Raw genomic sequence first — 14,571 nt, 5'->3', positions numbered from 1 at the left:
TATGGATTTTCTTAACAAAGAACTCATAGACTTACTACTACACTAACCCAGAAGATACAGAAATCTACCATTCAACATTTTATTAATAAAAAATGTGTTGGAAATGACCAGAATTAGAGTCTTAAAGTTAGAATCTTACATTTTAGAAGTGCAGGTTAATAAGTAACTTCCACTCAGTCATTTGACTTCCGATTGAACATGGAATCAATCATACTTACTTTCTTTGTAGATTATTCTAAGTGTGAAAAAGAACTTTTGGGAAGCTGGAATCATCCCTGGACTTTCCCCCATTCGTTCAAACTCCTGTGTCTGGAATGACCCAGAATGAGTTTGAACCCTGTCCCATAAATAACAATATCCTTTACAAACATGAGGCGTCCAGTGTGGTTCATTTGATTCTCCTTCCCGTGACACTGTCTTCCGCCGTTCCTCAAATGCTGAGACCCTTCCTCGGTCTTGCTGTTGTCACTAGACTCTGGAGCTTTCAGCTTAGTGACAGGTAAACATTAAACACGGAGTTATGACTCAGAGTAATGAAGTTCTCATAGTGGAAGGGAAAAAATACTATAGGTTTATAGGTAGGAAGAGGGGAGGAGGCTAACAGCCTGGGGCTTATACTGTGTCTTGGTTGTCAGATAGCATGTTTATTTAACAGACAGATTACAAGCATAAAACCCCATCCCACACTCCCAAACTCTTATCCTGGTCTAATTTTTCCCCATAACATTTCATATTCTACTATATGGTATAATTTATTTATTATTTTACTGTTTATATTTCATTACAATATAAATCCATGAGGATAGGAATTTTTGTCTGTCTTACTCACTTATGAATCCCTAGCATATAGGACATGCCAGAAACACAGTAAGCACACGGTAAAGTATGTTGAACAATACTTCTTAGGCATGGCTGTTCAGTTAGCGACCAGTCCGTCCAGCTATATGAGCAACCAATCCATCATGTCCTTCTACCCACTGGGAAATCAATCTTGCAGAAATCTAAACACATTATATTCAAAACCAGAGGAAAATGGTAGGGATATCATCATCTGGTTCTTGTGACCTCTTGTTGCCTCCTAGTAATCATTGCTTTCTTTTCTAAATACGAAAATACTTTCTGTGTAATTCTAAAATAAAATAATTGTATTTCTATACTGATCAGCTGTTGTGTAGTAGACACCTTGTAAATGCTTTATATGCGTTGCCTCATTTTTAGCCCTCACATTTGGTAGGTGCTGTTACTGTCTCAGTTCTACAAACGAAAAACATATGGTCTAGAGAAATCAGATGATGCCCCCACTGTGGGGACACATGTAGCTAATGGCAGAATTGGGTTTGCAAAGGCCCATGTTCCTACCTACTGCACCACACAGCCTCTGGTGATTTTGGGGACCCAACAACAAATTAGTCTGCAATTTGGGGATGCTATCTTAGGGAAGAGCTAGGACATTTGCTTTCCCCGGCTGTGGTTTCTTTTAGAGAGTTGTTCTGTGACTGTATCTGCCCGTCCCTCCAATGCCATGGGTGCTGTTTTCTCTGGGGCTGCCATGTAAAGTGCTTAAAACATTCTCTTACTATTGCCACCTAACTGGGGTGCGCCCTCTCTTAATTCGTTCTGCTTGTAACTTTGAGGATGGTTTATGGTGCGCAGGCAGAAGCGAGGCAGAAGTGGAATCATGCTTTTCTCTGTCATCCATTGATTTTGTACCATTTCACACTACACCATCTGCCTAAGCAGTAGCCAGCCTTTTCTTACATTCACTTTTTAGACTACCTTGCAGATTTTCCATGTCCCCCATTTGGTTGCATGTTACATTAAATAGTCTGTATCATTTACTCCTTTGCTATTGCTATGTTTCCAAGTGTCCTCTTTTTTTTAGCCTAATGGAAGTAGTTTCTAAAACCCATCTATTTTCCCAGTGCTAGAAATCACGTCCATAATCAAGCACATTATTATTCCTTAGCATGATTATGTTGGAGAGGAGATTTGAGAGATAACTGAACGATTTTTATTTTATTTTTCTGTAAGCCTTTAAGTCATGGCATTAGATAGAAAATAACCATGACAATTTTTCATTGACACTTACTGACTTAATTTTGACTGCTCTTATGGGTGTTTATCACAACATTTTGTTACGTCATTTTTTTTGTTAGATTGTTCCAACATCATCCTGGGTGTGTTTTAGTTGGATTACAAGGCTTTTTAGTTAATTTATTTTGTATTCAGTAAACACAAACTTTTCTCTATTGGAAAGGTAAGTTGTTGGTGCAGAAATTTGCCTTATGATCAGTTCTATACTCTAATATTCTCTTGAGAGAAGCCAAAGGTTGTGAAGCCAAAAAGTGACCTAAGCACGTGGTTTTCTTTCCAGCCCTTCCCTGTACTTGGAGGATCTCACACACGGTGTTAGGTGGCATTGAAGAGGGGATGTCCTGCATTCTGTCCAAATAGAATCATGCCGGAATAATCTGAGCATATTTTACATGTGATGTGTTTTTTTTTTTTTTTTTTTTGACAGAGTCTGGCTCTGTCACTCAGACTGGAGTGCACCAGCATGACCTTGGCTCACAGTAACCTGTGCCTCCCAGGTTCAAGCGATTCTCCCACCTCAGCCTCCCAGGTAGCTTGGATTACTGGCACACACCACCATGCCCAGCTAATTTTAGTAGAGACAGGATTTCAGCATGTTTGCTGGTCTTGAACTCCTGACCTCAGGTGATCCTCCCACGTTGGCCTCCCAAAGTGCTGGGATTACAGGCATAAGCCACCGCACCTGGCCTCTGATGTCTATTTCTTATTGACCCTTTTGTATAACCATTTTTTTCTCCCTTTGGATTACAATACCATGGAGTTTTCTAATACTAGTGTGTGCGTCAAGATACAGATTGTCTTCTCCTTGGGTCCTACCCAGAGGCTTTGGAATGATGATAGAAAGCAGTTCTGAAGCTCCCTTCCCTTCTGAGTTGCTGAGCAGGATCACCTGGGGCTAACTTTAGCTGGTGATGTTTTACGTGAAAATTCCATGGTCAGCAGTCACTGCTGAGACGTTCTGAAGCCAGCTCTGAAAAAGGAGAGGGGACACATGTGAGGATTAACATCTGAGTTCAGCCCCGTATACCCCAAGTTCTACAAGCAGAAGGACTCACTCTGCCTTTTACTGGGACACACGCCTTGTTTTTCAAGGATCTGAACATTTTATGGGAGTAGAAGGGAAAAGATAAAACAGATTGCTACTATAATAGCTCTCTTCATATCCTGCAACTATTTTCCAAGACTAACAGTAAAGCTACACCAGTAGAATAAAGAATGAAAACGCAACCGCCTCAGCCTCCCAAAGTGCTGGGATTACAGGCATGAGCTAAAGGTCAGGAGTTCGAGACCAGCCTGGCCAACATGGTGAAACCCCGCTTCTCCCCAAAATACAAAAATTAGCTGGGCATGGTGGCAGGTGCCTGTAATCCCAACTACTCTGGAGGCTGAGGTGGGAGCATTGCTTGAACCCAGGAGGCGGAGGTTGCAGTGAGCCAAGATCATGCTATTGCATTCCAGCCTGGCCAATGAGTGAAACTGTTTCCAAAAAATAATAATAATAATAATTTTAAAAAGAATGAAAATGCTATAAATGTTCGTAAATTTTTTAAAAAAGAAAATATTTAGGGTATTGTAGGTAGATTGATTTAAAAATGTAAAACTTGGAGTATTGAAAAATTCCTCAACAGCCAACAAAAATAAAAGTGCCAGTTTCTCACTCATGTTTTCCAGTGCTACCTGCTCCCACCTCTCAGATAAGCCTTCTCTCCTGTGCTCTGGCTGATTTCAGCTGGATTTATTTATTCAGCATTTATTTCCAGCATATCACCTCAGAGAGCATACATAGAAATGGCCAATGCTGAGTATGCAGAATGAGCTCTGTTCTGAGGATTGGGAAGAGCTGAGACCCCGTTCGGAAGGTCAGATGATAATGGAGAGAAAGATCCATAAAGAACGTGACATAGAAAGGGTGATTTGTGAGTCTGCTCTTTACGTCTTTTAGCAAAATGCTTAAATAAAATTAATAGAATGTGCCAAATAGAATATCGTCAAATACGCAGCAGCACTTTTGCCATTTGCAGTGGTCATTTCCATTCATGGCTAAAAGGGAATTGATTATCCATCTTACTATGGGACACAAATTAGAGCGGTGCTAAGTAGGATCTTGAAATGGTTAGTTTCTTCAGCCACGTTAGATTATTCTGTTTGTCTTGCAAGCTTTTGTGTTCAGAATTTCATGATTAGAAAACTGAAAATAAGTGATAATCAGATGTGTTTTCATGTACATTTCCTACCATCCCTTAAAAAAAGAATATTAGATTACATAAATGGAATTATATAAAGAATCAGGAAAATGTTCGCCCAGGCGCAGTGGCTTACGCCTGTAATCCCAGCACTTTGGGAGGCCGAGGCGGGCGGATCACCTGAGGTCAGGAGTTTGAGACCAACCTGCTCAACATGGTGAAACCTCATCTCTACTAAAAATACAAAAATTAACCGGGCGTGGTGGTGTGTGCCTATAATCCCAGCTACTCAGGAGGCTGGGGCAGGCGAATCATTTGAACCCGGGAGGCGGAGGTTGCAGTGAGCCGAGATCACCCCATTGCACTCCAGCCTGGGCAACAAGAGCCAAACTCTGTCTCAAAAATAAATAAACAGGCCGGGTGCAGTGGCTCACGCCTGTAATCCCAGCACTTTGGGAGGCCAAGGTGCACGGATCACGAGGTCAGGGGATCGAGACCATCCTGGCTAACACGGTGAAACCCCGTCTCTACTAAAAATACAAAAAAATTAGCCAGGCGTGGTGGCGGGCACCTGTAGTCCCAGCTACTCAGTAGGCTGACGCAAGAGAATGGCATGAACCTGGGAGGCGGAGCTTGCAGTGAGCCGAGATGGCACCACTGCACTCCAGCCTGGGCGACAGAGCAAGACTGTGTCTCAAAATAAATAAATAAATAAATTAATTAATTAATTAAATTAAAGATTCAGGAAAATGGTCAAGAGGAAATGGTACATGTACAAAGTCTCACTGAAGTTTGCCTGTAATGTGAGAGTTAAATGACTTCGGCATTGTCACTCCTGCCTGAACCTGTGTGATCTTCTTGGTAAAATTAATGACTACAGGGTTTTAGGCGAAAGAACACAGAAATCTTAAAGTATTCTCGTCAATGTCAAATTGCAAGTGGGAAGCCCTGTAACATGGTTTCTTCTCCCAGTGTTGACAGAGCAGTGTGGAAGACGACCCCAGTAGACAGTACTGCGGCACTTTTTTTAGACATGACCCTGTGGATAAGCACTCGATATCAATTAGTGATCAGGATATGAAATCACTGTCCCTGCTTCTCATCTCTCATCTCTTTGTGCCATCAATAGGTTCTTGACATCGTCAGCACACTGACAGACCACTTAACTTTCTGAAAACCAAATACGCTTTTAACTACAAGTTCTGATTCAGATCGCTAATTTCAGTTCACAAATATAGTAACATAATTGAAACACCTCGTCCTGTTGCTAAATATCTGATAGAAAATTATTAGCTCTTTAACAATATTGTCTGCTAATAGAAGGTTAATACTTACTCTCTAATTTACAGGTACCAATGTGGGAATTAGGGAAGTCAAATGACTTACTAATGGTTTCTGTACTTAATGGATATAAGTCTAATTTTAATGAAGTAAATAAATGTTGGTGTTCTAAGAATTTAGAACATTGGTGGTTTGCTGCTGTTGTAGTTTTTGGATAAAGCAAAGACATTTCTTTGTAATGTCCATAACCAGCGTTATTCTTAAGTTTAGGACTTTCATTTTGTAAATAGTCTTTTTTTTTTTTTTTTTTTTTTTTTTTTTTAGTGTATTGGCTACTAATTTATTTATTCATTCAACAAATATAATCGAATGCCTGCTCTGTTGTACTGAGTTCTCTGCTAGGAACTGGTCAGAAATACGTAAACGAGAGGCAGCACATCCACTGGAAAATCTACCAATACAAGCAGATGGCACCCATGAACATTTTCTCATTTTCTTCTTTTCAGTGCAGTGTAAAATGTTTTAATACAGCAAAACCATCGTAAAAAGTAGGCCAGGTACAGTGGCTCATGCCTGGAATCCCAGCGCTCTGGGAGGCCGAGGCGGGCAGATCACCTGAAGTCAAGAGTTTGAGACCAGCCTGGCCAACATGGTGAAACACCATCTCTACTAAAAATACAAAAATTAGGACATGGTGATGCATGCCTGTTATCCCAACTGCTCAGGAGGCTGAGGCAGGAGAATCACTTGAACCCGGGAGGCAGAGGTTGCAGTGAGCCGAGATGGCACCGCTATGCTCTATCCTGGGAGACAGAGCAAGACTCCGTCTCAAAAAAAAAAAAAAAGAAAGAGAAAGTTCTTATATTGTTGGGGAATGGGGAATGTACTCATTGTGTACAGGGTTTACTCTGAAACAGTGGAAATAGTTCAGAACCAAATAGAGGTGATTACGGTTTACAACATTGTGAATGTATTAAATGCCCCTGAATTGTTTATTTTAAAATGGTAAATTTTATGTTACTTGAATTTTGCCTCAATACTTTTTTTTTGTTTTTTTTTTTGTTTTGTTTTGTTTTTTGAGGTGGAGTCTCGCTCTGTCGCCCAGGCTGGAGTGCAGTGGCTGGATCTTGGCTTACCACAAGCTCCACCTCCTGGGTTCACGCCATTCTCCTGCCTCAGCCTCCCAAGTAGCTGGGACTACAGAAGCCCGCCACCTTGCCCGGCTAGTTTTTTTGTATTTTTAGTAGAGACGGGGTTTCACCAGGTTAGTCAGGATGGTCTCGATCTCCTGACCTCGTGATCTGCCCGTCTCGGCCTCCCAAAGTGCTGGGATTACAGGCGTGAGCCACCGCGCCCCACCTGCCTCAATACTTTTTTTAAAGTTAATGTAGTTTGTGGTTTGTTCCTGTTCATATATTGATTTGACTTTATACCATATACTGGAATTCGGAGGTATCTGCGAAGTCTAGCTCAGTCCCTTTCAGGTCTTGTTTTGTATCTTTCAGTAAAATTCGAAAGTTTTTTATTTTCGTTTTGTTTGTTTTTTTGTTTTTATTGTTGTTGTTTTTGAGATGGAGTCTCACTTTGTCATCCAGGCTGGAGTGCAGTGACGCACTCTTGGCTCACTGTAACCTCCACCTCCTGGGTTCAAGCGATTCTCCTGCCTCAGCCTCCAGAGTAGCTGGGACCACAGACACCATCATGCCTGGCTAACTCTGAAGTTTTAAAAACAAATCTCAAACATTTCTTGTTGAGGTTATCCTTATTTATTTTTCTTAAATTATGGATGGGATTTTAAAATATTTTTAAACTGTTTATTACTGCTACACAGAAGAGCTATTGAGATTTGACTGTTTCGTTTATATTCAACGAATATAATTATTAACCTGATTTTAAAATAACAGTAGAGTATTTTCAGTTTTTCTAGGTTTATGATAAAAACTCTGTAAGCTGATATGAATACAGTTGACTTATTTTCCCTTGGTGATACAATAATTTAAAAAGACCCTTAAATTGAGTATTAAAGCTGAGCTTTTGTATTCTTTGTCTGTTAGGAAAAATAGGGATGGATTAAACACTTCTAACTATAATAATTGTATTTTCTCTTCCTTTTTCCTAGCATATCTTATTTTGATGCTCTGTTAAAGCCCTGGCTGTTTGTGTATTTTTCCTCTGCATTTTCCTCATCTACATATGTAGATGATGGTGTAGACAGCAGGATCAGAGGGAGAACAGAGGCAGCTGGGCTTCTAGCTTGGGGTTTGGGAGCAGAGTGAATCCCATGGTAGGGGATGGTGCAGGTTAGGTGTGAGACAGGCTGAATTTGGGAGAGAACTGGCTGTCTGCCTCTGTTCACAGGTGACCCTATCCTAAAAGGTAAGGCAGGAGACATAGTTGTAGGGATGGGCTTCCCATGGACTTACGATGGTCCCTGCATTTGAGCTCAGATCCTCACCAATGCTTTTGCAGTGTCGACGGCATACCTAACTTTTTGTATGTCAGTTTTTTGATAAATCAAGAATAGATTGATTTAAAAATATTTCTGCAGGAATGTTTAAGAGTGTACATGGGATATGCAATTTCTAAACGCTTGATGGTCTTTGAGTGCTTGAAGATAAACAAAGGCATTGTGACTTGAAAGTAGTAGTATTTTAGAATGGAAGTCCCGCCTGAAATGTGTCTGATAAAGAGTTAAACTATTTTCAGAAATGAGGACGCGTGCAACCTGTCTCTGCAATGAAAGACCATTTCCCGCTGATTTGATCACACTCTTTTTTCTTAAGCCCTGCTTCTTCCCATATTCTGTGCTCGGCGTGGTCATTAGGGACTTCCGCCATTGGGGATGGGATGCTCCTGGCTATTCCCTGAGCTATACTTACCCACAGTGTAGTTCTGTACATTTCCTGGCAGTGTGTGGCATGTACATGTAAGTGGTAGGACTTAGGGAAATCACACGATAGACAGCGCTGTAGAGGAGGAGAATCAGCTGGGGTTGCTAGCTTTTAATTGAAGTTTAGTTGGAGGTGCAGTGAGGTGAGACTGTTATGACAGATTTCAAAATGTAATGATAGGAAAATGAGGTGGGTTCATCAAAGTCAGGGTAAATACGGAGCAACGGCTCAGCAACTCAGCGTGAAACAACAGCTACAAACCCTGAAAAAATACAGAGTAATTAAAATGTGCATTGTGCAGCCCTCCTTCTCAGTGGGTACCTTTCCAAGGAAAGCAATAACTTTATTGTGAAAAATATAAACATGAATTTGGAGACGTAAATTACATGCATATTTTAATCTTGTTTATAAACATGGAAAGTTTTCAAAATGTAAATATAATCACAGTCAGCACACAACTGCAGCTGAAACCAGGTTTGAGAAAGACCTCAAGAAGGTAAAAGGTCCCCCAGATCCCCCAACCCCAACCCTATCGATCTACCTACCCTTTCTGTATATTTGGAGAAGATGAGGTGGAATTCCATCCTCCTCATTCTAAGGACACAAACCCTTATCCCTTATTTTCTAATGTCACAAATGGGTAGTAGATTTGACTTTTTTTCTCTACTTCCCCTCTCCTCTCTTCCCCCTTTGGTCTACACGTGTGGTGTTGGAGATTAGCTAGTGAGAGGCAATGGTCAAGCATTGAGTAATCTGCCACATGGAAAGGAGAAGGAAATTTACCTCAATACTGTCTGCATTTTTGGATTTTCATGCTGTGATCATGCAAGTTACCTCAACATGAGCCAGCTCTAGGGATTGAGCTGAGGGAGACAGCATGAGATAAGTAGAGAACTCAGCGAGCTGGTGTTGAAATGTGAGTGGATTCTGCCTCAACTGTGCCTTGCTGCCACAATGATTTTTGGACAGAGCCCTTCACTTCTCTGAGCCACGGTGTCTCCATCTGTTAAAGTCATTGACTTGGCCTGAAAGGAGCTCCAAGGTTCTTTCCCATTCAGATTTTCTATGATACTGTAGCCCATGGATTCACTCCAATCTAAGTAGGGTCCTGGAGATTCAAACCAATGTGGTACTCTTCTTGAGTCCCCAGAACATTTCTCAGGGTTCTGAAAAGACTCAAGAGGCTCCTCTGCCAAAGACTGTCCATGCTGTAATTTAAGGCCAGGACTTCCTGAGACTGTCGTTAGAAGTCCCTGATCCTGGCCTCATTTCTTTTTTTTTTTTTTTTTTTTCTTTTTTTTTTTTGAGACGGAGTCTCGCTCTGTTGCCCAGGCTGGGGTGCAGTGGCCAGATCTCAGCTCACTGCAAGCTCCGATCCTGGCCTCATTTCTGCTGCCTCCTTAGCTTTACAAAGGGCCTTCCTAGTAGGGAATGATGTCTGTCCAGACCATCAAGGCTTGTGGTTGGAGCTGCCATAGAGATGACCTAGTGTAAAGATCCTACATGTGCCTCCAGTGATGAGAGAAGTGTCTAATAAGGCATCTATCCTGCATTTCTCTCTCAGTGCATTTCCTTATTAGAGTAGAATAGTTGAAACTTATAGGATTGTAAAACAGATAGTTATAAAAGCAACCTGTCATTTATATACACTACATCAAAAGAAATTAAAAGTGTGGTATTCAGGGAAGCTTAGCTTTAAGGATTCAAACCCAAAGTTTAATCTGAAGAGTGTTTTTAGTATGCTGTTATATCTGGGTGATTCCACCAGGAAGACCTGAGGTCAAGTATTTTTTCGATTAATTGTTTTAGGGTAGAAAACAGAAAGCACATTGAAAATTCAGCATTTGCCCTGCCAGCATGTGACACAGTAGGAAATGGTTGGGACTTAGAAGTAGGATAAGAGACATGATTAATGATTCTGTAGGTTTGACAGTAGATTTTCTAATTCAGACCACTCATCCCCACCGTGAGCACCAAAGGAAATCTTTCTTCCATTGACCATCAAGCCCTGGCCCGACTGAGACTTTCCTATATAACCTTTGTGATGGTCACCTCGGGCTTCCCTGGAAGAGGATCAGGTTCCAAACGAGTTCTCTGATCTAGTTTTATCAGAATGTCGGAATGGTGGCGTTTCCAGAGCAGTCCCCGGGTAAGGAATTGGGAATGGGAGTGAAAGCTTGTAATAAGTGTGTGGCCAGCTGAAGCTTTTGGGAACACAGAAGGAAGGATGAGTATTGGAAAGGGTGTGAAGTATTAGTAAAAGCACTGGTGTCATGACGTTGAACACTCTTTTTCTTGGCTCATAAGGATAGATATGCATGTTATCTTCATGCACTACTCGTAACGGTGGCTGTGCCTTGCACATTTTGTTGTTGGTCTTTTAATGATGAGACTAGAATGAAGCAAGAAGATAACATTCCTGTTTTAATGAAAATTCACCAAATAATCCACAAGAAAATAAACTTCACCTAAAAGTTCCCAGACGATTGTATCAAAGACCTATACGAAAGAGCTAAAACTGTCTGTAAAACTCTTGAAAGAAAATAAACATACAGGGAAATTTTCATGGCTTGAATTTAGCAATGTTTTCTTAGATATGATACTCAAAAGCTCGAACAGCAGAAGAAAAAACAGATAAATTAGACTTCATCAAAATTAAAGTTTTGTGCATCCATGAACACTACCGAGAGCGTGAAAAATAACCCATACAATGGAAGAACATATTTGTAAATCATATACCTGCTAAAGGTCTGGTATCCAGAATATACAAAGAACTCCTATAACAAAACAATGAAAAGACAACCCGATTACAACATGGTTAAAGTACTTGAATAAACATTTCTCCAAAGAAGATAAACAAATGATCAGTAAACACAAGATGCGCAGCATCATTAGTCATTAAGACAATGCAGATCCGGTGGCTCATGCCTGTCATCCCAGCACTTTGGGAGGCCAAGGCGGGCAGATCACGAGGTCAGGAGTTCAAGACCAGCCTGGCTAACATGGTGAAACCCCATCTCTACTAAAAATACAAAAATTAGCCTGGCATTGTGGCACATGCCTGTAGTTCCATCTACTCGGGAGGCTGAGGCCAGAGAATCACTTGAACCTGGGAGGCAGGGGTTGCTGGGAGGCGAGATCATGCCACTGCACTCCAGCCTGGGTGACAGAGCGAGACTCCATCTCAAAAGAAAAAAAAGAAAATGCAGATCAAAGCCACAATGAGATACCATTTTTTATCTACTAGGATAGCTATTATAAAGTAGAATAAAATAGCAAGTATTGGTGAAAAGGTGGAGAAATTAGAACCCTCATACATTGATGGTGGGGATATAAAATGCTACAGCCACTGTGGAAAACAATTTGACAGTTCCTCAAAAAGTTAAAACAGGCCAGGCACAGTGGCTCATGCCTGTAATCCCAACACTTTGGGAGGCCGAGGCGAGTGGATCACCTGAAGTCAGGAGTTTGAGACCAGCCTGGCCAAGATGGTGAAACCCCATCTCTACTAAAAATACAAACATTAGCTGGGCATGGTGGTGGGAGCCTGTAATCCCAGCTACTTGGGAGACTGAGACAGAAGAATTGCTTGAACCCAGGAGGCTGAGGTTGCAATGAGGTTGCAATGAGTCAAGATCATGCCATTGCACTCCAGCCTGGGCAACAAGAGAGAAACTCGGTCTCAAAAAAAAAGTTAAGACAGAGATTACCATGTGGTAACTCTGTGTGGCCTTGGGCAAGTCGTGTAAACTTTCTGGACCTAGGAAGAAGACTTGGATAAATCCCTTAATTCTGGGTAGGAGAAGGTCTCGATCACATGTGGGGCCTTTTCAAGCCTCATGGATCTTCCTTCACCCTGGCACCTTACTCGAGTGAAGGGGAGAGTATTTCAAAGGAAATGTTCTTCCCCAGGACAAGGAATGAGCTGGCAGACACAGGGCACGGAGAGTGTGATGGCACGGTCCCTGGTAGAGCCTTTGTAATATTGTTTAAAGTCCTAGTGCTGATTCTGATGAGCCTCATGCCCCTCAGAACTGCAGGCAGTAAACTCATTCATTTCTTCATACACCTACCACCAGCCAATAGTTATGGGGTGTGCCCCATGCTGTGTGAAGCATGGTGCTGGAAGACAGGGAGCCCCAGAATCCAGGGAGCTGATGTTTCAGAGGGAGGAGATATTACTGGAGACTTCATTATTGAGTTGCAGTCGTGGCGAGGGCTCTGAAGAAGTGGAGGCTGCTGTGGGCAAGCACTCCAGGGTCAGGGCGGCTGCTCTGAGGAAGCTGTGGATCAGCTGCTGTCTGAAGGATGACTTAACTAGGAACTAACTAGGAATGAATTCAGGAAATTAACTAGCAAAACCAGGAAAGGTGCAGATAGCGTTCCTGGTAGAGAGGGAACAGTGAGGAGGAAGGGAGAGTGGGCTTGGAGAAGAGACTGCGGAGAAGAGCCTCATTCCAGGATGTCACAGTGACACCTCCTCTCAGGTTGACATCCTTGAATTGTAGGACCAAGAGAAGTGATCTCCCTGAGACCACAGGTAGGCACTTTCACCAGCATCCACTGCTTCTGTGTCCCCACCAACCCACATCCTACGCTCTTGGCTGTGTAGCCAGCAGGAAACATGTAGTATCTCTGGAACTTAAAATGCTCCCCCGAGTCGGCTGTGACCTGAAGCCACTGCACCTCGGAACTTCTTTAATCTGCACAGCACATGGCAGCGTGAGTGACAGAACGAGTGACCCAAACGTGACGCCCCACATGCCAGGCCAACATCCAGAGGATGTTTCTCTTTTTGGTCTTTCAGTTTTCTGCCCATCAAACCGGTAAACCAAGGCTCTGAGGACGGTGGAACTACCAGACTTTTACTTAAGCAGCAGCACTCATTGTGGTACTTGGTAGGCCCACCGCGTGTATTTGGTGGATAAATTGGATCGACTGTTGTAGTGGAGGCCACAGTTTCCGCACGTTAATGGCGCCCAAGGTGGATGGAGCTCATACCTGCAGGTCACGTTCTGTGCCCCTAGGAGCCCATCCCGGGTAAGGGGTGTGGTTTCAGGGGCCACAGTTGAGCCTCTCGGGTGTGTGCGTGGTGCTCCAGCTGGAGAAGGGGGAGCAGCCACAATGGGAGCTGGCTGTTAGGGAAAGAGCCTGTCTGCCAGTCCCAGGTCAGGCATCCCCTCAACCTGTAACTCGATGAATTTTTTTTGGCGCGGAGGGCCACTCATTTGGAATCTTGCATGTCTTCTGTGTGGTCATCGATCTATTCCATCAGGCTTAATTTTTTTTTCTTTGCTTTCAGGAGAGTAGATCTGGAGAAACCAACAGCTGTGTTGAAGAAATAATCCGGGTAAGATAATTCTTTAAACAATCTTACCAGTCTGTGGGACATAGACTCTAAATGGGAAGGAAACCTGTGGCTCCATGATAAAGGAGCCCATAGTTTGTTGTTTGACGTGTACGTTTTCTGAGAGTGGTCATATAAGTTTTTGAAGCAACACTTCTGTTAGCAATCTAGCAGCTGTACCCCCTCTGGGCACCTCTGCACAGGCTGAGGTGACACCCTATTAAAGTGATCAGCTGGAAGACAGAAGGAGAGAATTTAGATGAAAAATATGCTGGTGCTCGCATTTGGATGCCCCATTTATCACCCTGCTGTTTAAAAGCATCCTTTAATAGTCTGTACTTTTTTTGAGTCAGGCAGGGGTTGCCTGGTTATTTTTCCTGTAAACTTAATTGGAATCAGAAGCACTTGACAAAGAGGTAATGTTGAGGATCTGGAGCTCTTATTTCTCTGTTGTTCCACATGTTATTCGCCCTGTCACCCTCTGCGAGCCTGTCCTTTTCATCACCGTTGTGGCTAGTGCGGGTTCCCTCCCTGAACCAGTTTCGTGCCCAGCTTGACTTAGGTTGAGCTGTTCTGCCACATCAGTGTTTTCCCAAATATTCAGACACATAATCAGGATGTCGTCATCAACCCATATTTTCCTTCACTCATATTTTTTCAGGGGAGTTACCTAATAATTTATAGTTCTCAAAAAGCTGATACTACACTGGGCAAAACACCAAGACAAATTAGGCCAGATGGTATGGAATTTCACTGTTAAAAGAAAAAACTTTAT

At 42.4% G+C, this 14,571-nt stretch overlaps 1 protein-coding gene across 4 annotated transcripts in view; it reads left to right on the top strand.

Moving 5' to 3' along the window:
• AFF3 (ALF transcription elongation factor 3) overlaps positions 1 to 14,571 on the top strand; it is a 580,285-nt gene that overhangs the window by 255,203 nt on the left and 310,511 nt on the right. For all 4 annotated transcript variants that reach the window (XM_077958872.1, XM_077958871.1, XM_077958869.1 and 1 more), the window contains one exon: positions 13,752 to 13,799. In XM_077958872.1, coding sequence (XP_077814998.1) covers positions 13,752 to 13,799 — 48 coding nt within the window. The remainder of the gene's footprint in view (positions 1 to 13,751; positions 13,800 to 14,571) is intronic.

Source organism: Macaca mulatta, chromosome 13 (genome assembly GCF_049350105.2).
Source record: "Macaca mulatta isolate MMU2019108-1 chromosome 13, T2T-MMU8v2.0, whole genome shotgun sequence".
In the NCBI taxonomy this organism is placed as follows: Eukaryota; Metazoa; Chordata; class Mammalia; order Primates; family Cercopithecidae; genus Macaca; species Macaca mulatta.
Note: the sequence above shows the minus strand (reverse complement) of the source record. Positions and strands in the feature narration are given on the sequence as shown.